The sequence below is a fragment of the Amblyomma mixtum genome, chromosome 2, assembly GCF_055824585.1.
Source record: "Amblyomma mixtum isolate Tamu chromosome 2, ASM5582458v1, whole genome shotgun sequence".
NCBI classification, from domain to species: domain Eukaryota; kingdom Metazoa; phylum Arthropoda; class Arachnida; order Ixodida; family Ixodidae; genus Amblyomma; species Amblyomma mixtum.
Genome location: NC_143013.1, coordinates 282,490,114 through 282,513,394, shown reverse-complemented (window position 1 = coordinate 282,513,394; position 23,281 = coordinate 282,490,114). Strand labels below are relative to the sequence as shown.

The following is a 23,281-nucleotide window of genomic DNA, read 5'->3' as shown; positions in this document are numbered from 1 at the left end:
CAAGCAAGCAAGAAATGCGGCTTACAACCATTCGATTTTTTTTTTTTTCTCCAATAGAGTTGCTATGCTGCAACGAAAACTGTGTGCTTCTAGACGCTCAACCAGGGCCTTGGTTACTTCGCTGTGGTTTGTAGGAAATACACGTGCAGACAGTTTTGTTGAAATTAGCAATCTTATCCATGAACGATGGGCGACTTTACTGTAGGAACGCATATGCCTTTACTCTTCACGCTACGTCCCCGTTCCCGCAGCGCTATAGGTGTCTTCGAGCTGTACGAGTGCGCAGTTTTCCCTTGTTGTTGTTGCTGTTGCCAATGAAGGAATGGCACATTCCGCTCAAATGCCACCGCAGGCTTTCTCTACCTTCTCCACCTCCTTCTCCAGTCGCTTAGCGCGGCTAAGTAATGCTTGAATCGTCAGCTCTTCCTCTCTCGCCGAAGCTGTCATAGAAGCATACGTATTTAAAAGGGTTTTTTATTCCTCCTAGAGCTTTGTTCCTCTCCTTTGTTTTTCAAGTCCACCTGAATAACTTCAACTTACCATTTTATTCTTCCTGGAGAGCGTAGTGTCCTCTTCATATTTTCACTTGCCATTTCAGAGGTTTCATCGAAACCTCTTGCAAACAAGGCCTGCCGACATTTCCGGGGTATACCACGCCACGTTCCTCCGAGACACTCTTGCAGTGCGAAAATTCAAGGCGGTATCCCTTATAGTGTGGTGGGGCCCACGGTAAACTTTTTAATGCCGTTTTCCTTGCTCTTCGTAAAGTCGCGTCGATAAAGAAGGCTAGAACTGGCTTGAACAGTTCTTATGTAGCAAAACTTTTCGCGTGGTTAAGTCTTCCTCGCCGTCCATGTTGGCGAAAAGTTTCTTTCCATGGCTATAACTGTCATGTTCGACTGCGCCTAGCCTATCTTCAAGTCATCGTCAGGCAACCATGGCCACTCACTTCACCACCTACCAAACTGTATATAAAGAGCCTAAAGGCCTAGCCTGCTTCTCTCTCCATCTGGTCATACACAAGCCATGTTGACGCACTTTAGCAATGAACATCACTTTCCCTTTATTCGTTACCCCTAGTACCTGGCTGCCTTTCCCGAATACAAATTACAAGCACAGGAGAATAGCAGTTTTTAGGACACTCTGAAAGCGCAGAAACTGTGCACGGCGACATTAACTCGGTCAGCTGCGACAAGAGCAAGGTACGCCGACAAGACACACAGTGAGCACCGAGCAAACAAGTCAAGCAGCGTCATTATTTAATGTCAGTCCGCGCCCGTCCCCGGCCCTCATGACCGCCATGGACTTAGCCAACATGTGGGATATGAAACACACGAGGCACGTTCAGGAGATAGGGAGAAATCACTTTATTCATCGGCCCCGTCTTCTTCAGGGCCAGTTGGCGAGGTTTCCTTAGTGACTTTTCTTCCTGGGCTTTGGGCCAAGAAAAAAAAAATAATAAAGCCATGTAGTGCTTGTATTCTGATTCGATAAGTGGTTTGCTAGAATTTTAATTCAAACTTGCACTGGCATCGATCGCCCGTAGTGGGCCTCTTTTGCTCGCACTTGAACGCATGCCGTTCTGGCTGAGAACCACTGCGGGTGGAGCTTCTAAATTAGTGCTTCGCTCAAAGGGCAGGCCATTTGTTCTGCAGGCAACGAAACTCGCTTGTTTCATTGATCTAAACTTCGCTTCTGCGAAGCAGGGTGCTCCGGACAAGGCGGAATGACGACTCTGGGGTTGAACGATTTTTGAAAACAATGTATGCAGGTTCTTCAGCGAGTTATATTTAGTGGTGAATGAGTTTCTCAGAGAGCGAGCATGTCCGCCACTCTAAGAAAAAAAAATTAAAGAAGCTATGAAAGCTTCCTTCATTTAATTTTATTGAACTCATGAGAAACAACAGCAGCAGGAGCCAGGTTAAGCCTATATCAAGGCCAAGGCTTTCCCTATGATCTGCGTGTTTAGCGTCAGATGTGGTCATCCCATCATAGAAAACTTTTCAATCTAATTATTTTTCGAATAAGCCGCCGTGGTGGCTCAGTGGTTATGGTGCTCGGCTGCTGACCCGAAAGACGCGGGTTCGATCCCGGCCGCTGCCATCGAATTTCGATGGAGGCGAAATTCTAGAGGCCCGTGTACTGTGCGATGTCAGTGCACGTTAAAGAACCCCAGGTGGTCGAAATATCCGGAGCCCTTCACTGCGGCGTCTCTCATAGCCTGAGTTACTTTGGGACGTTAAATCCAATAAACCAACCAATTGTCGAATGCCACTCTTAGGATGCCGCCCAGTATACCTTCTCTAGCTGTTTGTGTCACTTGACCGTCCATCGGTTTCCTCTTTTCTGCATTACATTGCCTGCCCAATTAAGTCTATTTACTTAGTTTCCTCAAGGATATTAACCCGCGTTTGTTTTCTAATCGGCGCGGCTCCGTTTCTGCTTGTTCACATTACCTCTTTTTTTTTTCATGCCTTGCTGGCGAGCTATTTGTCTTATTCATTAAGGCGCACTTGCGCGATCGATAGACACGGATAAAAGTGGACGGCGCGGGCCCAATAGTCCGAATTAGCACCACCCACACAACTTAGTCTGAACCTAACCTCCACTAACCTCCTACAGTTTCAGTCGCACGGACAGTAATTGCAGGATACATCGGTTGTATATTTTGGAGGAAATTGGTAAGCTGTTTTTCGCATCTTCAATGGTTCTGCCATGAACACTCAAACCTACCATAAATTTGTTCTTATTTTTTTCTCATTGCTTGGATCTACTACCGCTACGTTGTCTAGATGCACATATTCCCTAAACTATAATATACCTCACTGCATTTATCGTAAACTTGTGCCTTTTTAGAGAACTGATTATTCAGTTATTTTTCATATCAATCCTCAAACTACCAGTCTGCTTCGCTTATTTGCGCGGCATATCCACGCGCTGCGATTCATCCGCTGAGATACTCCGCAAGCCAATGACATAAAAACATCGGGCGATGCCACAATAATCTCTATGCCTGTTTCTCTCCAATGTTCTGAATTTGACTCGCTCTGACAAAACGTTGAAACTGTGGCACAGCAACCAGCATATAAGATGATATTTATTTTTTATATTAAGATTATCTGCAGCGGAACAATTACCGACAGCAATCGCAAGGCTATATATAGTTCTGCCTGTGGCCAGCAAGCTCGTCAACTTCATCAACCTCAACCTCAGCCTAGCAAGAATGGTAAAAGAGAGCATGTTAGTGCAGTCGCAGGTTGCAGGCGTGAGGAAGAGAATTAAGGTAGTTGCAAAGAAAAGAAAGGCTGCAACTGTCGCACTTAGGGCGGACCTTTGAACCGAGTAATGCGGCTATGAAAAAAAAAAAGCTTGAAGAAAGCTTGAAGAAAGCCAAGACACAAGAATAATTTCGTTCATCTCAAGTAGGCATGCGTTGTGTTTATGAGCTTGTTTCACTGGAATCCGCTAAGTGTTAGTTGTGCTGTGCTTGTCCTGCGTCTTAAGCTACCACTATGCAGACGTCCTGCTTTGGAGCAATGTAAGCTGTGGTGCGTCTAGCGGATGACAATCACTCGGTCCGTCCATCGCTCTTTCTTCTTCAACCTGCCGTAAAAAAAAGTGAAGGAAGTTTTTTAACAAGTGAATCTACAACAAGCATGAAATCAAAAACGCTTTCACCTACGTTTAACAGTATTCCGTTTGTTTAAGGATATAGGAAAAAAAAAGCTTGAATGACGATTACACAGCTTGAAATGCAGGAAATAAGCGCTAGCTGGCATGCGATAAAGCTTACGCAGAGAAAGTTGCAGCCCGCGGTCGCACTAGGTTAAACAGATTCTTTTTGACTGCTAGTACTCATTACCAGGTATTCAAGACAGCGTCCAGCCAATCCCGCTTAAGCCTATCGGCCTATCACGTTCTGTTCTGCAGCCACTCGGTCATTCCCTTTCCTTCTTGCATCACGGATGATGTCAACGCACTATTCGCGAACGTTCAAAGCCATGCACCACGTAGCGACAACCAAGGAAACTAGGAGGGTTTGTTCCAAATTCCTGGTAATGAGGACGATGACGACCAATACGCTGCCTGCGAACCTTCGCATTAGCAGCGTCACGGTAAGAGGCTTCCGAAAAACTGTCAGGAACTGTCAGATAATTTTGAGCTTCATTGCTTTGAGCGTGTGATTCCGTTTTATCAGCTTAATCGCGCCACTTAAAATGAAACGTTAATAAAAAAGCAGAAGTTATTAAAAATCACGCCTTTTTCATCCGCCTGAAAGGCAAGGAACGCTTAAAGTAGAAAGTTGTAACACCTAGTTCATAACACTGCTATGGTCAAATAAATGCCCTTATTAGGGGGTTTGTTTTCAAAAGGCAACTAGGACGATGAAAATCATATTTCTGATACACAGTCTCTTCGTTACTTGTTTTTTCAGAGCGATAGCCACTAATTCTGCTGTTTTCGAGTAATAATGCCTTCATGGTTTAAACTGCGCGAAGAAACGAGGACACAGCGGAAGGAAATACACGAATCCCCACCAACTCGCCCAGTTCTCCGTCCTTAATAATGCCTCTTTTTATTAGCGATCATTAGAAAGGCGGTGAGAAAGATGCAGTTATTTCCGTATGTTTTCAAGTTGAAGAACTATAACAAATAATTCTGTTCCTTGTTGCATGAAGCGCAATAAAATATTTCTACCTGCACGAGACGCCTCGGTAAATCACTGAAATGTTCGCATGCTCACAACGTTTCTTTAATTTTATTGATTTTATTTCCGGCCGTTATTACCGTTGGCGCCCAGCGCATGGTTAGTAGTAAAGTTATGCGCAATTATAGCTTTAAATTCAAAGGTTCATCGCACTTACCCCATGCTTCGGCTGCCCTTTGTCCAGATATCACTGAATGTTTTTTCGATTTTCTTTCTGTAACACAAAAACATAGATTGTTCTGTTAAACAATTCTGCGGTACAAACGAGTAGGAAACTTTTCAGTTCTCTCGCTATTTATCCAAAAATAGCTCATTCGTGACACTGAGAACTGCCAAATTTTTTTCCCCAGAAGAGTCAAAAGAATGCAATTAGAAAGAAATATAATATCCGGCAGTTAATTTAGTGTCACTAAAATGTATCGATGCTTACAGCCTAAAGGGCCTTCGTGAGCTTCCACAAAAAGGCAAATTCTAACTAGGGCTCAAAAGAAAGTGGTTCTAAAGCTGTCCCGCTAACTACCGCTGTCTTCCTTTTCTAGAGGAAAACATTAATTACCCTCTCTGCACACCATCGCTCCCGCCCTGTCGCAAGCTTCCTTTCCCCTTCCGGGGGCGCACTTTCCTCTTCTTCATAATTATTTTCACCCCCGCGCCTTCATTCTTCTTTCGCAAGGCCCATCACCTCGCGTCTGTCGAGGCTACGCCGGACGTTGGAGAACGGACATACATCAGGAAATTGTTAACGGTAAAAGCACAACATTTAACACTTATGGCGTATTCCAGTCAACAATGCGGAGCAAGATTTCTTGCTCCGTGAAACCAAAGAGCGTATCCCAATGGGCGATTAGGGTGAATCCTGAGTTCTAATTGGACCGCGGGGGTATGGTCCCTGGACTCCGTACACGTCTCGCGCCATCGCGGATTCAAAGAGCTGCTCCGGATGGCCGATTGGAATACGCGTTCTAATCTATGCCGCGTTGTCCAAGAGGAGTCGCAAACGGTGGAATTTCTCACTCACTTGTGCACCCCGACTTTGCCGTACAAGTCCAAGAGGAATGCGAGTGCCGACGCGCCCAGCCAGATACCCAGGTAGGCGCCGGCGTACGCCAGCAGCTCGACCGACTGCGCAGAGTGGATGGAAGGAAACGCAATGTCACCCACCAGCTCGACGCTAAAGAATAGAAAAAGTTTGTATTGTTTATTCCGCTGAAAGCTTTGAAGCTTTCAGAAGCTTTCAGAAAGAAGAAAAAAAATATGCTGGATTAACAATGCCTCCTGGTTATTTCGAGCGTGTACTAACCCACAGAGCTTACAAGATCGATACCTAACGGTCTCGCTGCAGATTTTTTTACATTTTTTTTCACTGTACCCTTGTCACTACCATTTTTTTTTCAAGGATAGCAGTACGGTTCTCTGTGATGTCGTAGTCTCATTGCGATGCGCGCTTTCGTATGTGCGTATACGATTTCGTATACGATTGTTGATCGCTTATAACTGACGATGCATACAGGGGTGGATTTCAGGTTATTCCTGGAAAGGGAAGCGGGCGGAGGGAGAATGAGGGTGGTCTCCCTATTCACGCCATGCATTTCTCAAGCTTTCTTCACTGAAAAAAATGTGGGGAAATGCGGTTTTTTACAACAAAATTTCTCGTCTAAACAAGGCGAGAGGCTGTCTCTTCTTGCCATCCCTCCCCTGCCTAATTATGTGCGTATGTGTGTGGCGCCGCTATAGCGGAGTTCCTTCGACACTCATTGCTTTTTCACCTTTCTAATAATTGAATGACACAGACAGGCCTGGAGCGGTATTTGCCAACATTTATAAAAAATCCAATCAATATGTAAATAAATACTTTATTAACGAATAATATCCATTGATTTATTCAAAACCCCACGTATGAAGCACATGTGCCCACTTCGCCTTAAGTGCGTCAGTCGCGCATCAGTACGATACAGAAATGAAGTATTCACGAACCAAGCAAACGACATGACTTAGAGGTAAACGGGCCGAAAACTACGGAAGGCGCACCCTGTACGATAAGAGGAGGAGATATGTATTCTTTCTTAAAAGTTTCTAAAGGGCGCACTTTTCCTCATAAAGATGAAACGTGAATATAGAGAAATTGTTTGCTAAACAATAGAGAAAGCTAACCAAACATACAAATAGCGTGAAGAACTGAAAAGCGTTGAGCAGCTTGAGGAAAGATACGCTGCCAACGGTATTTTGAGGAAATTACGGAAGTACAAAAAAGAAAATAAAGGGAAGTTGCATCGAAGGCTGACCCGACAAGTACGAGTTTGTCACGCTAGTTTTATTTCGTCAGGCGCTGCGTCATTTCGCCGTGTTGCCTTTGGATTTTACGTGCATATAGTATATGCCCTCAGGAAGCGGAGCTTTATATACTCAACTGTTAGCGTCGGCTGGTACAGCACGAGCTCCTCGATGTCCGACCGGTAGCGCAGCTTCAGGGTGAACTTTTCTCTGCGATACCACAGGCCCATAAAGGAGAGGTAGCGGAAAGGGAGACAGTAAACGAAAGTAGTGAAGCCTGTAATCTCAGTGGGGCTTTATGACAGTGTGCAGGGTAGTCAAGCACAACATTCTTCTGGTTAACATCCCTACCTTCTTTCTTCCTCTTTATCTCTCTATTTTTCTTTTTGTTTAACAGCGTTTTTATCGAAGCGCAGCTGCGCAAGCCCTCCCCCCCCCCCCCCCCTCCCACACACGCACGCACACGCACGCACGCACACGCACATTTTGCTCCAGCTTAGACTAAGGATCGGCTTTGGTATTTCTGTGGCTTTTACAAGCGTTGGAAAAGTGAGTCAAGTCTGTCGTGCTGGGGCCTTTCGGGCTCGTTTTTCCGCTAGCTAATTGCATCGAGCTGGGTTTTGGTGAGATGAGTTTGAAACGACTGTAATAATTAAGTTGAATCGCTCGACTGCCTTAAGAAAGTGCATGTATAAGAGGACAAGCAGGATTGGGCAGACCTTGAATTTCAGTCGACGGGTTTATGTAACGAGGTTTCTTGAATTACGAAACAAAAAGAACAAGAGGATTACCGAATGATGTCAACTAAAACAGAGCTGATCTAAAATGCAGTCTCGCACTCTGAACTGTATGAGCCAACCAGCCTACGTCACGACCCTTTCTGTACTTTTTCCTTCTGTTAAGCGGTGTTCATCGCCTCAGTCCATAAAAGGCGGATGATTATTTGAATGAAAAAGGCTTGTCGGTGTGCTTCATAAGTGTTTCTTTCAATACCCTCTCCTGCCGAGTCGCCTGCTCCTGTAAACAGGCACCTAAACAGCAAACCGAGAGCTACCCACACAAAAAGAAACCAGTAACTAAAAAAAAAGCAAAACAAAAGAGAGCCTATGAAAGGAAACATTTTACTTGAACTCTGCCCAACCTACTTTGTTTCCAACGGGGGACCCTGAAAAAGAAAGTGTACGCGGAAGTTATTTTCCATGGAGCTGAAAAGCAGAAAATCACTAATATTTTATCATCGGACTTGATTAGGTGGTAAAATAAAGCGCAAAATTCACATATGTTCTCATACATTCGTTGTCTATTAGTATCGTAATATTGCTTTGACATTAATAGCAGGCGAATTATATTTGATGCCCCTCAAGTGCATCTAGGCATCAAACGATTTGTTTAATTTCTTGTTTCTGTCATCCACTTCTTTGTTTAATATTTATTTCTTTGTTTCAAGTTTTCTTTCCTAATTTGTTATTACGATACATAGAAGAATGAATGGTAGAACAGAATCCACTTACACAAAGGGCAAAGAAGATGGTTAGACACTAAGTAAAAGCTTCAAGTGCACTTATTATTCTACGGTACACCATTGTACAGATATAATACCACACGTTTAAGTTAGTTTCGCCCATTGTACATTTCTTCGCCCGCTTTTCTTTTTTTTATCTCATTTGTAGCGCTATATGAAAATCAGGCAGGACGTTGCTGTTTGCACACTTTAACGTTTTTGTGGTGAAATGTTTGTATCATACTGAATTTATAGCGCCAGCAACACGAACCTGTTCATCCGATATCCCGGATATGCGGACGTCGTAATGAATCTCCCTGAAAATCAGGACAGAAATTTCAAGGAAGTCGGAATTATCTCCCTCTATGCCAAAACATGTTTCAATAAAAACAAAGTACACAAAGTACGTCGAGCGGTGGCATTTCGGCAACTACAAGCAGCACGTAACTCATCGATATGAAACCGCCTTTTCTGAAAGTGCTTTGGCTCCGCAAAGTGGTATAGATGGCACTGTCCCCTATCGGCCATGACATTATTTACTTTAAAACGAACGCCATTGGGATTGCCAACGAAAAAGCCGAACATCGCGATGGTTCTTCTACCTGCAGCAGCGACAGACTCCTGCCGGCGTGAGCAATATACCTGCAACGCCTGCAACGGCTTTGGAAGAGTACTTAGAAGACTATAGACACCAACTTTTTGCTTGCGTGTTTTCTTATTTCAATAATGTTAGACAATAATTTACATAGATCACTCCGACATCTTCAGCTAATACAGTTAAATAACTTATAATTTAATTTCTTCTTGACGCTATGCTGGTTTCGATTTAACCGAACGATGGTTGTGACTTAAACTCATAGTTTTTCAGCGCAACGGCACACGGCCAAAGAAAAAAAGCAAGAGAAGAAGGACGAACACAGCGCTGTGTTGTGACATGTAGTTGTTGGTCTTTAAGTCTGTTTAGGTTTCGTGTGAGACACGAAAGAAAAACGGCAATGTAACTACTGATACCTCGTTTGCTGTCATCAGAGCTCTTGAAGCACGCTGACTAAAGTGTTGTCGTGAATTAAAACTGCGTATCAGCCATTATACTGCAGTTCTTTTCGTGCCTCAGGTGATCTAAACGTAACTACACGCAGAGCCATGGTTTAATTGATGAACTCGAAACCGGAACAGCATGAAAAAGGAATCCTGTTATAAATTACTCAGCGGTTCGAGGCGAATACCACGCGGTGATCCATTTGCGCTAATGGCTACGGATCACATCAAAGAAAACACACAACTAAAATTACGGGTCTTCAGTCCTGTAATTCCCTCCTTTGTGCCTTTAATTTATATCGTGAAAAAGCATTCCGTAGGGATGTCGAAGAAGCTTACCATTTTTGTATTCGTTCTCACTGTTCGTCACATGAATCTCATATCCTTCCAGATAAGGTTTCTAGGGGAAAACGCTCAGAAGCGACTGCACAGACATAAGGGAATGGGACACAACACAGGCACAATCTTCAGTAGATTTAGTTGTTGGGTTTTTTGGTATTGTAGATTTAAGTTCATAGTTTTCCAGCGCAGCGGCACAGGGCAAAATTACTAAACTATGAACTAAACGATGAACTTAAATCTACAGGCACAATGTTGTGTCACCTTCCCTTATGTCTGCCTCGTCGCTTTTGCGCAGATTTCACTCCAGTGCTCAGTAAACCCGAACTGGCACAAATCGATATTTCAAATCGGGAGAGGTATCGTAGAGCATTTGATTCCAGTACATGAGGCACTTAATACGAACTTCAGTGGAGCCAACGCTGTTTCAAAGTTCAGAAGCAAGGTTTAGGAGCTCGCAGCAAGGTGCTAAACGCGACAGCAGCGTAAAATACGTGACAATTAAAACTGAAATGAACCTGTGCACTCACTCGCAAGGCAGACCACAAATGCGCTCGCATTTATCGTAGGTGTTATTAGCGGCGAGAGCGGCTTTGCAATTTTCTGCAAAGAACAAACAGAAAGAGTTCAATGCTTGTAATATACTAGCACGCAAGTAATTTACACAAGCATATTGAGCCACGTAGCTTTAGCCTACGTCTACGAGAGGGGAGGAGGAAAGAAAGAACTTATACACGATCCGAAAACATTGGTTAAACATTCAGCTCATGTGCAAAATTGAAGAAAATTGTTCATGCCACAGCCTTTGCTTTTAAGCAGTGTAGTCAGAAACTTAAAGCAACCCCGCAGAAGCTCTAAATGCCTGGATGGGCGGGGGAACAGTTATCCTCCTCCTCCTCTTCCTCCGTGGATTATATCTTCGGTTGCTGCGTAACTGCCAAACTAAACGGTACAAAGCGAAATCCTGCGGCCCCTTTATTTGCTTTACCTCCAGTAAAATGAGGCCGAGATCACTTGCTTGTTAGACAAGGCAAGGCTACACATGTTTCGCGTAATGAATCTGCATTTTCCGCGTAAATTGGCTTACATCTTTTATTGCCGTATCATGGGATTTCATCGAGAAGCCACGAAAAATGACGTTGTTAATTTATTCCTTTTTAGAACATCATCGTTTACACCAGCTGTAAGTAACTGTAACGGTTCTTTCAAGGTATAATGAAACAATTTAATTATTGTCAGGCCTAAAGAAAGTGAAAAAGGGTTGAGGGCGGCGCCTCAGTGTGCTGAGCCAACGTGCCGACAAAAGTGCTTGTCTTCGTTTGAGGATAACAAGTGTATGGAAGCTTTTCGTAGTTAAAAATAAAAACAAGGTGGCAAAGTGAGAAAGGTTTTAATATAGCTAGTGCAGAGGGTTGGACGTTGGGCCTTTGAGCTTCGGGATGCTCACCTGATTCGTTGAAGTCGCACGTTGGGGAGGGATAGCTGGCCGTGAACTCGTAAGCAGCCTGGACGCAGCCACAATGGATCACCTCCAGCTCCATGCTGCACTTTTGCACGCACAGCTGGCAGCAGGAGGCAGTGAAAAAAAAAATAGATATCTATGCTTTCTCGCAAGTTTCTCTCAAGTCGGTTAGAAATCCAAGGCATAACGGCAAGTACACCAAAAGAGACCAAAAACTGGTGAGCTCAGATTATAAGGCATTGTATTTCACAAAGAATGATATGAAGTATAAGACAACAACTATGCGTCATAGAACAAATGAGGGGAAATGCACAAAGTATCACTTAAATGCAAAAAAAAAAAGACATTTCAGGTATACGTGAGGACAATTGAGCATAAACAGAACCAACGAGGCAATAGTCTCAAGTGGCTGAAAACAAAGTTTAAATTAATCATGAGCCTAGAAATGACGTGTTTAGCGTTTTCAGCGAACTGTTTGAGTCGACATTTGCGAAATGTGTCGTGATTGCGCAGAAGGGCAATGCAGTACGGAAGATCGTTTCATATGCGGGTGGGGCGTGGGAGTGACCGATAGTTAAAAACATGTGTACTGCCGTATATGCGGGCGTAGCTGTAGTTATTATGTAGCCTATGGGATAAAAGGAGGGACGTTGTACATGTGTTAGTGGTGAATGAGTGACATGCGCGTATTTTGAAAGAGAGACAAATGTTTTGTCCAGCGCTAGCTTTCCTTTTATGTTTATATTCCGGATGTGCTTATGTACACGTCGGGGAGGGGTTTCCGACACCGATCTGCTGACCACACTTACGTCGTAGTTCAGCCGCCCTTTAAACTCCTTGAAGGAGCCCAGCAGCTTGTAGTCAGTGCACTTGCTCTTGTAAGGAGCAGGCAGTCGAACGGTGCGAAGCTGCGGCAGAAAGTACCACTTAGGAACCACCGCTTGCTAATCATGGGCAACGGAAAAGAACAGTATACAAGTAAGAGGAAGCATTCCAAAATCAGTACGGACGTGAACCAATAAATGCTCCCAGCTTTAGGGTTCATTATGCCTCGTTCTGAACGTTCTGGTGCACATTCCTGAGAGGACCTTTCAGGTATTTGCAGAATCATAAGGTGCGATATAAACGTTGTGTATATCTATGTAGATGCATGTTGAATGAGACGCAGTTCTGTCACTGTATGAAAAAAAAAACGCTACATATTTACGATCGACTCTATTTAAAGTGGCGAAACGAGATTAAGAAATTTGAGGATTAGATTAAGAAGTTTGAGGGGTACGCTGGCCGCAGCTGGCAAAGGACAGAGTTAATTGGAAAGACATGGGAGAGGCCTTTGCCCCGCAGTGGGCGTACCCAGGCTGACGATGATGATGATTCTGGCCAAATGTTGACTGAAGCTAACTTGGAACGTAGCATTACGTGAATCGAGGCAAGCACAGCTACCTATTATTGTCATTCTTCATTTCCTAGGAATGTGGTGCAATGTGAGGCTCAGCGTCCTAAACTTGCACAAAGGGCTATGAGGGCCGCCGAAGTTACTCCGGATTAATTTCGACCACCCTGGGTTCATTAAAGTGTACTGAAAGTGTACTGGGCTAATCACATCACGAAACTATGTGCCAGTGCCTCTAGATCACTCGGATTCATCAGGCGATCACTTTCCATGTCCACCGCAGCCACCAGACAACTAGCATATGAAACGTACATCCGAACTAAACTAGAATACGCCTCAACAATATGGAATCCTCACCAAGCCTACTTAATAGATTCACTCGAAGCCATCCAGAATCGGGCAGCACGCTTCATCACCTCACAGTATAAATCTCAGCTCAGCATCACAGCGTTGAAATCATCTCTCGGCATCAAGTCATTAGCCTTTCGCAGGAAAACTTCAATTCTTTGTCTTTTTCATAAACTGTACTTTAACTTTCCAGCACTTCGAGAAAACCTTCTACGAGCTCCGCTACGATCATCTCGTCGTTTATTTAACTCCTTAAGCATACAGCGTTTGCACGGCTCCACCAATTATTTCAATAAATCTTTCCTTCCCAGTGCGATAGAAAGCTGGAATAACCTCCCCGAACACATTGTCATTGAGACTAACCCTTCCAGATTCAGACAGCTCCTAATCGACCATCTCAACGACAAATAATCTTTTCCTGCACCCTATGCCAGCTTCCAAGCCCTGCAAACTGACCAGCCTGTTCTACTTCCAAAGTTGTAATTTGTTCCTGTTTATATTTCTGCTACACTCTGTCATGACGTGATTATTTGAATTTACTTCTGTCTTTTTTTTTTCGTCTTGTTCTACTTTTTTTTTCTATTCTATATTTTATATTTTCTATATTTTTCTGTATTTCCATATTCCTTCTATATTTATATATTCATGTATGACTGTTGAACACCCCTGTACCACCTCCCCCCCTTATGTAATGTCCCTAACGGGACCCTTAAGGGTTAATAAATGATGATGATGATGATGATGATATCGCATAGTAGCACACAGGAATTCTTGCGGTTCGCCTCTGTATATAGAAATGGCAGCCGTCACTGCTTAAATCTGATCTCGAGACCTTGACCTCGAATGCCAGAGCCACCCAGTCACCGCGCACTGGTTTTCCCAAGTGTAACACTCGCCTGCTGGACGGTGACTTGGATCGTTTTTCCGGGAAGCAGCTGCACAGCGGACAGCTGGTCGGGAGGGGTGAGTCCGGTTTGATGCACGAACAGCGGGTAGACCCAGCGAGGGAGCAGCAGCATCGTGTCACGCTTGGAAAACTTGTAGCGCAGCTCCAGTTCTGCATTGCCGATTAGTGAACGTGTAGCTGCTTCTCTTGTACAGCAGAAAATGCGGCATAACATCATTCGCGTTCAGTAAGACTAAGTTTGCGTTTCGTCTTATCTAGCCCAAATGTCAGATCACTAAAATCAGACGAAAGACAGGCACTCGTAAAATTAGTGGCGAGGAAGGAAGGTAAGCTCCCCGGTAAACAACAACACAAACATATTTTGATAATCTTCCGCTGGAAATGAACACATTTCGGAGACAGCTAAACAACCGCCTTTCAGTTTCGATAGAGCCACAAGATATGTCGCTGACACGGCAGGACGGTGACAACAATGCAGTTGATATTTCGGAACCTCTACAGGAAGCCTACAGACCGACAGCAATACTTAGATTTCACTACCCATCATACAAGACACTGCAAGCAAGACGTATCTGTAGGACAGACACCGTGCATTAAAATAATATGTACTGACGACGACCACTATTTGAAACATCTCCACTCACTGAAAAACGCACTAATTGACAGGAACCATCTTCAGAACTCCCTTAATAATGCTTTCCAACGAGTAAAATGAAACGGACATGTTCTGACAACGCAAGCCTCATGGCCACCAGCTCGTAGACGCGAAAATTAAAACTCAAACCACTCGTTGGATGACGCACATGAGGGAAAAGAATAGGGACAGTCCGAGGAACCTAAGGAATCGTATGAAGCGCTTAGTTAGGATTACAGAAAGCATAAACGATTGCATGCAAGACGAGAAAGGCAACCATCTAAAATGGAGCGGGGCTAATTTTATAGCGAATCACCCCATCGATGTACAGTAAATGTAGGGGAGCTTTTCAAGCCAGCTGACGCTGCTAAGATGAAAATTTGCAGACGAAAAGTTAAAGGGAAGCCGAAATGGTGTTTAGAGAATTTGAGGTGATTCAAAATTTGAAATGTATGAAACTCCTAGGTAAAGCATACAAAGTAGTTCGGCGCTAGAATTTAAAATGGGGACGTATTCGCCGACTTAAACCGCGACAATGTTTAGGCTTCTCCTGAGAGCGTCAGAGAAGGGCGGGGAAACTCGTGATGACGTCATTATTGCCAAAATTTTAGATGTCCGCTGCCTTTGCCCACATGCTGCCCTTCGACGTCGGATGCCATGAAACAATTCTTCGCTGGGCCTACTTTTCGATGCAGTTGGCTTTCTTCCTTGAAGCAGCCGTTTCTTCGCTGGAAACGCAGCGACGCCGTACGTAAGCCATTATTGCGGCCTCTGCCCGTCGTTGAGCATTGCAGAGAAAGCTAAACGTCGACGTGGCCTAATTCGGTGATTACGTCACTGTTTTAAGTGCTAGCAAAAAAAAAAAAAAGACAGGAAGTCTCAATTGCGGGTTTCACCCATTCGTCCGCTTTACCTCGCCGAATTCTAGAACACACGGGCACTTGTTTGTCTTGTCTTGGTCTTTTCTTTTTCCTGTCGTCTTAAAATCAACTTCATTCCATTATCTGAGCGTCGCTACGGTGGAAGAATTGACAGCGGTGCTACACAAGGCTATAGTAATGCCTGTCACAACAACCCCCTTCAACTCACGAAAACCGGAGCTCTGATCATATCGTAAGAAGTTCACTCCTGGAAGCAACCATATAAGTGAATATTTGCCTATTTTGAAATCTGCTCGGCAATAGAATATACCCAGAAGCCGCTTTACAGAGCGCAACGCACAAGAGACAAGGAAGAACTGACACCACGAGCGCTGTGTTGGCAATAGGCCTGTCTGATGCTGAATGACAACAGCTGGGCTTTAATACTGGCTCTCACCAGAAGGTTTGCACACTAAGAAAGATTTTGAAGAACAGATTGTAGAAAAGGGCCCAACGAACTAGAAATTAAATGTAATAAAGCCGCTTCTAAGTATTTACGAACTTTCCCAGATCTCCGCGTTAACACATTTAATTTCTAGTTCGTTGGGCCCTTTTCTACACTTTGTTCTTCAAAATCCTTTTTCATGTCCAAAACTCCTGGTGAAAGTCAGTTTTAAAACCCGGCTGTTGTCTTTCAGCATCAGGCAGGCCTATTGCACACACAGCGCTCGCAGTGTCTGTTCTTGTCGTGTGTTACGCTATGTAAAACCGCTTCTACGCATGTACGAACTTGCCCAGATCTCCGCCTTAAATTTATTTATTTATTTATTAGTTACCTGCATCGCCCCGCAGGGAATTACTGCAGGGGGGTACAGACTTCATTATAGGTATAAAACAATTATTGCAGTGTATGGAAAAATGCTTCATTAGACGTGATGCATACAATGCTCGATGGCAAACTGTTCAAGTCCCGAACAGTTCTAACAAAAAAAGAATAACGCAAGACGTCACCCTTGCAAGAAAATTCCCTGACCTTCAAGCAGTGGTCCAGTCGCTTTGATATATAATGAAGTGCCTGGATATATAGTTCGCGGCTTATGCCAGTTTTCGAATAATAAATCTCATGGAAAAGTTTCAATCTGATGTACCTTCTACGGTCCTTCAACTCTTGCCAGTTAAGTTTTCGTTTGCTTTCCGTCATACTAACTTGCCGATTATAATTACCAAGAACAAATCTAACAGCCCTATTCTGAATTTCCTCTAATTTTCCTACACACTCAGATGTGTGTGGGTCCCAGCAAACACATCCATATTCAAGTATGGAGCGTACATGACTGAAATACAGCTGTGTTTTTAAGTTACTTGGTAAATGGCTAAAATTTCGCCGTAGAAAACCCAAACGTGATGCTGCCTTATTCGCAATATAATTAATGTACCTGTTGTAACACATTGTTGTAACACATTGTTGTAAAACATTTAAATTGTACCTGTTGGCGTGGTGAAAGGGCGCCAGCTGCTATGGCAGTCCACTCACCCCAGTCCCACTGTTTGGGGCAGTTCTTGAAGGGGTGCTCCTCTCGGGGGATGGCGTTCACGTCGATCGTGTAGCACTGCTGCGACGGGATCCGGTAGTAGGCGCTCTTTATCCTGGGTTACTCGAGCAAGGAGAGAGAAACAGACCGATAGAAGAAAGAAAGGCAGGCATATTAACGGGGCATAATTCCCGAGTGACTAGCCTGCAGATGAAAAGAAGAATTAAAAGAGATGAAAGAGAAGAGAGAGTAGTGGAGTCCGCCTTTTACATGGCACGTGAATATGATTTTGGGTCAGTCAGCGCCAATAAAGGGAATAGCCAAATAAGCCGACTGTTTGCGTCTTGGAAGCCGCTCAAGTCTGTGACTTTTAGATATCAGGGGAGCAAGATGCACGAAACAAACACAGGGAGGTATAATGAAAGCCTTGTTGCTACCACGTGAATCGCGATGAGCACTTTGCCGGCAAGTTTTTTTTTTTTTTTTTATCTGTGCGAAAGTAAAATTGCATGTCAGAGTAGAGGGGTGTCCGCAGATAAATATGCAGCCTTTGACAAAAGTAACCAGGCTGCATGGTATGCTTTTGAGTCGTATATTCAAGCTGTTACGCCAGCCCTTAAGCTCTATATACCTGTATGGTAAGCAGAAAGGTAGCCGTGAGGGCTCTACTATACGAATGAGAAGCAAACCATCCAGCCTGGCTACTTTTGGCGAAGTCTGTACCTGTGGAGAGTGTTGCATTACAGCTAATTTATTTCTATGAATGCTGCATTCGTTTAATGAAGCCGTTTGGGTTGCCTGAATTCTCTTTCCACTCATTATAGAGTGGCTGTCCGTAAAAAGAGTTTGTAATATGTAATACTGAAAACGCACGAACAATTTCTTGAAACGAACCCAAAAACGATGCCTATGCAATCCCTCGATCGCGTTCAATAAATGAGCGATCTTCGGCGAAAAGGAAGAGTTAACCTTACTATCTAGATTATATTTAAGGCTATTGCTGAAACCAGTCCTCGGCGTTACTCCTATGCAAAACATTTAAACGAAATGTTGAAACCGGTCGTAAAACGAGCACACAGCGCTAGCTGCCTTCGTAAAACTGTCGACGTCTCTCCACCTGGTCCAATCGAGACCGGAAAATTCAGTTCCGCGTCAGTACTACTAAGTATCCGAAGTCTATTTTAAACGACGGCTTCGGAATTCGCGCTTACCTAAACTTCAATTTGCTAGAAATACCTCTATTAGAAATGCATGCACTTGCGCTCGGAAGTGAGCTCTACGCAACCTAAACAGCGAAACAGGAAAAAAATTCAGTTCAAAATCTGATTACAATTAAACATTTAATTGAGTACGAAATGTTCTAGCGTGGTCGACCTTTTCAAATTCATACCCGCAAAACCGCTCTATGCCGCTGTTTGTCGCGGTTTTTGGACGTCTTCGCCATCACCTATGCTGTCTCGCCCGGACAGTGCAGCATTATATTTTATATTCTTTTGTAAACGCAGTATTATATTTCCGTAAAAGTAATGAAGCTGTAAACATTCCTGGTTCCACCGGACGTTGCATGAGGAGTGTGCGAGGTGGTATCGTGGGTAACTAGCAGGTGCATTGTGGTTGAAAGTGACGTCACGACAATAGGTTGACGCCATTCGTGTGAGAGCCAGATTTGAGGCGCACATGTGAGCTGCTTTGTTCTCGAGTGGTATCAACAGTGAAAATAAATTTCAAGAGCAGCGTTGCTTGGTGATCGTTGACCTGCACGAGACAAAAATTGAGGCCTGCGTAAAACTCATGTGTTCAGCCTTTATAGAAACTAATAAGGCAAATCTGTGAATCAGCTAACTTTCGGATACGTACGTTGTAGGACCCCTGATTTCTGATGCTTCGGACAGTGTGGGGAAAACTCGACCTCAACCTCAGGGCTTTTTAGAACCAAAAATAGCTTTGTTAGCCCCGGTATAAGGTCCGGAGTCGTCAACTCCATGGATTGTATGACGTCACAGTGGCAGCTATGTTGGAAAAACAGGAGCATGGCGCAGGTCTGCGCTAAACGCTTATCACCACCCCCTCCGTGGAAGATTACTGCAAGCTTAATGTAAGCTAGGTGCGGTTCTCCATGATGCCATACTTCGCGTTACGCGCAGGTTCTCTGATGCAGTTTAATGCTAGTTAGAAAGAAGTTAGTTAGAAAATTAGTTACAAAGAAGGAAAGAAAGAAGGAAAGACGAAGACAAGTCCCCTTGTCGAAACGTTGGCTCAAGCAACCTGAGGTTTTCCCCTCCCTTGTTCATTTTGTGATCGCCAAGGACCATCTATCACACCCTCTCTCTACAGAGAAGTTAGTTAGTTAGTTAGTTAGTTAGTTAGCTAGTTAGTTAGTTAGTTAGTTAGTTAGTTAGTTAGTTAGTTAGTTAGTTAGTTAGTTAGTTAGTTAGTTAGTTAGTTAGTTAGTTAGTTAGTTAGTTAGTTAGTTAGTTAGTTAGTTAGTTAGTTAGTTAGTTAGTTAGTTAGTTAGTTAGTTAGTTAGTTAGTTAGTTAGTTAGTTAGTTAGTTATAAAGTCCGATAGGGAGAACAGACTGGACTCACGTGCCAGTGCAGTTGAAGACGGCACACTCCGGGCTTCCAGCTGTCATGAAGCAAGTGAAGAGCTCGTCCGTTTGAAAGGCCGTCGCTACACGTAGCTCAGGCATGACCTGGGCTATGTAGACACCAGGGGCGTAGATCTGCACCAGGTTTAGGCAACCAGGTTCAGGCAGCGCTTATAGGGTGTGGCATAAGCATTAAACAGCATCCAACGAAGAGATCATCGTCATCGTTATCCTCAGCTATGCAATTTAAAGCGCACTACAAGACCAAACTCTAAATAACCATCTACTGTGCCACCTGCCACCATTCTAATCCCAGCAGCCAGTCTCATTTTCCCCAATTATCCCCGCCAGGTTTATCTTCCCTTAAGATCCACTTTTTTCACTTAATCTCCGCCGCGATGGCTCAGTGGTTACGGCGCTCGGCTGCTGACCCGAAAGACGCGGGTTCGATCCCGGCCGCGGCGGCGGCGTCAGTGCACGTGAAAGAACCCCAGGTGGTCGAAATTTCCGGAGCCCTTCACTACGAGGTCCATCATAGCCTGAGTCGCTTTGGGACGTAAAACCCCAATAAACCAATAAACCAATCTTTTCACTTAATAGACCACCGGTTATTCCTTCTCCGTAACATGTGTCCCGCCCAAGCCTACTGACTTCCTCTCGTTAGTTTCAGTGAAGATATCATTAAATTTCCCTCGTCCACTTCAAGCCACTCTCTCTCTCTATCTAAATGTTTACCCAAACTGTTGGCTTGGAGTGAATAAATCTCTGCATCGCAACAATACTACAATGCACTATATTATGCTATTCTGTACTTCATTGCGTTGTAATATACCGTTCTACAAACACGGTACTGTGCATTGATATACTATGTCTAACAATTTGTTAGCACAAATGTGGAAGCAACATGTGGCGTGAGAAAGCTTACCAGAGATGCTTGAATCTAATGCTTAAGACCTGCCGCAGCGGTCGAATTTCGATGGAGGCTAAATTCTAGAGCCCCGTGCACAGTGCGATGTCAGTGCATGTTAAAAAACCCCAGGTGGTGGTCGAATTTTCCGGAGTCCTATACTACAGCGTCCCTCATAGCCTGAGTCACTTCGGGACGTTAAACCCCAATAAAAAAAAAATGGCGGGGGCTTAGCTTTGGCTAAGCCTGGTAGGTTGCGAAAGCAAAAGCGCAACGCCTCCAACTGAAGGAACGCAGTGCGCCGCGTCTACAGGTCACGCGTGGCTACCGGCCGCCGCTGCGCGACGACTCAAAGCGTCTTCGGTAATTTTTTTTTATATTTTGTTTTTGATGTTGTTGCGACTGAGAGAAAGAAAACATAATCTACAGCTGGTATGACGTCACAGCGGCAGTAGCGCCACAGGTGCGCAGCGCGGCAAACACACACCGTAACTGCAGCTGGGCTCTCTGAAGGAGAGAGTTGGTCGCCCATAATGTACAGCTGGTATGACGTCACAGCGGCAGTAGCGCCACAGGTGCGCGGCGCGGCGTAACTGCAGCCGAGCTATCTGAAGGAGCGGGTTGGTCGCCCATATTCACTCTGCTAAAGGTCAAACGTAACAGCGGCCGGGTCACGCGAAGGCTCGAAAGGGCGAGTAGTATTGCTTTCGCAATAAAAAGTGCGCAAGACGAAATGATAGTCTAATGGAACGATTTCATACAGCATTGATCGCGAATAGTTGCAGTTGGCATGGAGAACGCCTATATAGCGCCAAATAGCGCCTATCATTCTCGCGCCTTATTTTTGCGCTCGCTTTAAGGTTGTAGGCTCACGTACCATGTCGTGCTTTTGACACTTGTTGTGTCTGTAGTTGCAGAGCTTCTCAATGCTCAGCCTGCAGGAGAAGGAGCGGGATGAAATAGAGAAATGTTCACTTTCTGCTACAAGGGCGTCACAGGCACGCAGACAAATGAAAATGCACTGTGATCAATCTTTACAATAATTTTGCCAGCCGTCGCATCATTACGGAATATTGGCATTTCTTTTTTACAGCATTTACAAAGGTGAAAAAAAAAGGCTTTTGATGCAAACAGGGTAGGACCATTTGTTACGTAGCTTTCGCATTTTTTGTTGCATTTTTTGCATTTTGTCAGAACGGCCAGCCATTATACGAGGCCAGCGAGGAACGCCTTGCTTTGCATGAAGAAAAGCGTGCTACGGCAATCCCCTATATTAAAGTTATGCATCTAAAACGAGCACGGATATATGAAAGAAACATGAAATAAGAAATGCATGACATTCTCGACCATCGCGACAGAGGTAGATAACCTCCAGAAAGTGTGAAAGAAGTTTGTCAGAACGGCTTCAAACGTGTGATGGTATATGCGTGACCAGACCTTCAGGCGAACAAGTCTCCACCCTTATAAAAATGGTCTATAGCGTTTCCATTGACTACCCATAGACTTCTTGTAGACTGTATTGCCTTCCTATTGATCATTCTTTTTGTGTGTCGATAGTCTATGGAGTGTCTATAGACGCAAGTCTTCTAAATGTGCATGACCATAAATCTATACATCGTTTATACACTGTCTATAGATTTTGTTGACAAAAGACTATAAACTGTCTACAAACTGTCTAAAGAAATTTTGGCATGGAGAGAATAAGCTTCAAAAAATCACGGCAATATAGCTGCCCGCTTCGTAGAATCGACAACAACGTCATGGGTCGAGGAGATCCCATCATGTCGCACTCACCAGCCATCGACGCACACGGTGACTGCGGGAAAAACAATGTGGTTGCCCCTCTGTCTTTCGTCCATTGTGACGCTGAAGTTGTACTCTAGGTAAACGGCCAGCACGGTGTAGAACTGGTAGAGGAAAGACGATAGGCACATGATGCGTACGAACAGGTGTAGCCGATTCATACTTGGAACACGAGCGGCTAGCACTGCGCTCCCCTCAGCTGACCCAGCGAAGAAAGACTGCTGCCCTTCTTTCAGGTCGGCGCTCTGTTCAAACGAGATGTTATTGATTCAGTTATATCTCATAGTCATTTACCTTTGTCTTGGCTAATGTCATCGCTTCTGAAGTCATCGAAAAATGTTTTCTTTTTTTCGTAGTAACAGAACGACTCGCGTGCTTCACTTCCCTGAGGACGGAGGACGACATTTCGGCGGACTGTTTTTTAAGAAACTCCAGGTTGTACCATTAGTGCTCTTTTGCTATACACTGTTTGCAACAAAGGCAATTCTTTTGAGTTTACGTACGCCGCAATATGAGTAGAGGCAGAACTCCAATAAATCCAGCGAGCGAGTGTCCTCCTCATGATGAATGGATTGCACTTTAAGAGCACCATTAAGGTTTACCCTTGTGTTCTCCCCCAGTGCTGCAACGTGCGTCATCGTGACAGAAAAGAAGGCTATAAAAAGGACCTAGTCTAAGAGCACTTGCTGCTGGGCTAGTTGGTTTTGGTTCATATTTGAATAGGTTTTAGGCGCAAAAAACAGACAGACGTACTTTGGCGCTTCGTCCTGTTACCTACCTATGTGTCTGTCTATTTTTTGCGCCTAAAACCTATTCAACTATAAAAAGGAAAAGCCAGCACAATGCGCAGGCTGGTGAGTTTGTCCTCATCTGTCAAGCCGGCGAAAAACAAATGGTCCTGGAAGTTTAATGACGCGAACGAAACTCCTTCAGTACACTTCACCAAAACATGTTTTGAAGCTGAAGCTGAAGCATGTGACCAAGGCGCA

At 44.3% G+C, this 23,281-nt stretch overlaps 1 protein-coding gene across 1 annotated transcript; it reads right to left on the bottom strand.

The window, feature by feature from the left end:
* Positions 1-5,722: 5,722 nt before the first annotated feature.
* LOC149364219 (uncharacterized) lies at positions 5,723-22,453 on the bottom strand. The gene is made up of 12 exons (XM_089568649.1): positions 22,284-22,453; positions 21,367-21,424; positions 19,581-19,717; positions 16,996-17,108; positions 13,957-14,117; positions 12,129-12,227; positions 11,305-11,419; positions 10,388-10,460; positions 8,752-8,797; positions 8,125-8,144; positions 7,117-7,189; positions 5,723-5,830 (listed from the first exon to the last, which is right to left on the bottom strand). Exons 1-12 carry the CDS (start codon positions 22,451-22,453, stop codon positions 5,723-5,725), a joined length of 1,173 nt encoding a protein of 390 aa, XP_089424775.1.
* Between the last annotated feature and the right edge of the window lie 828 nt (positions 22,454-23,281).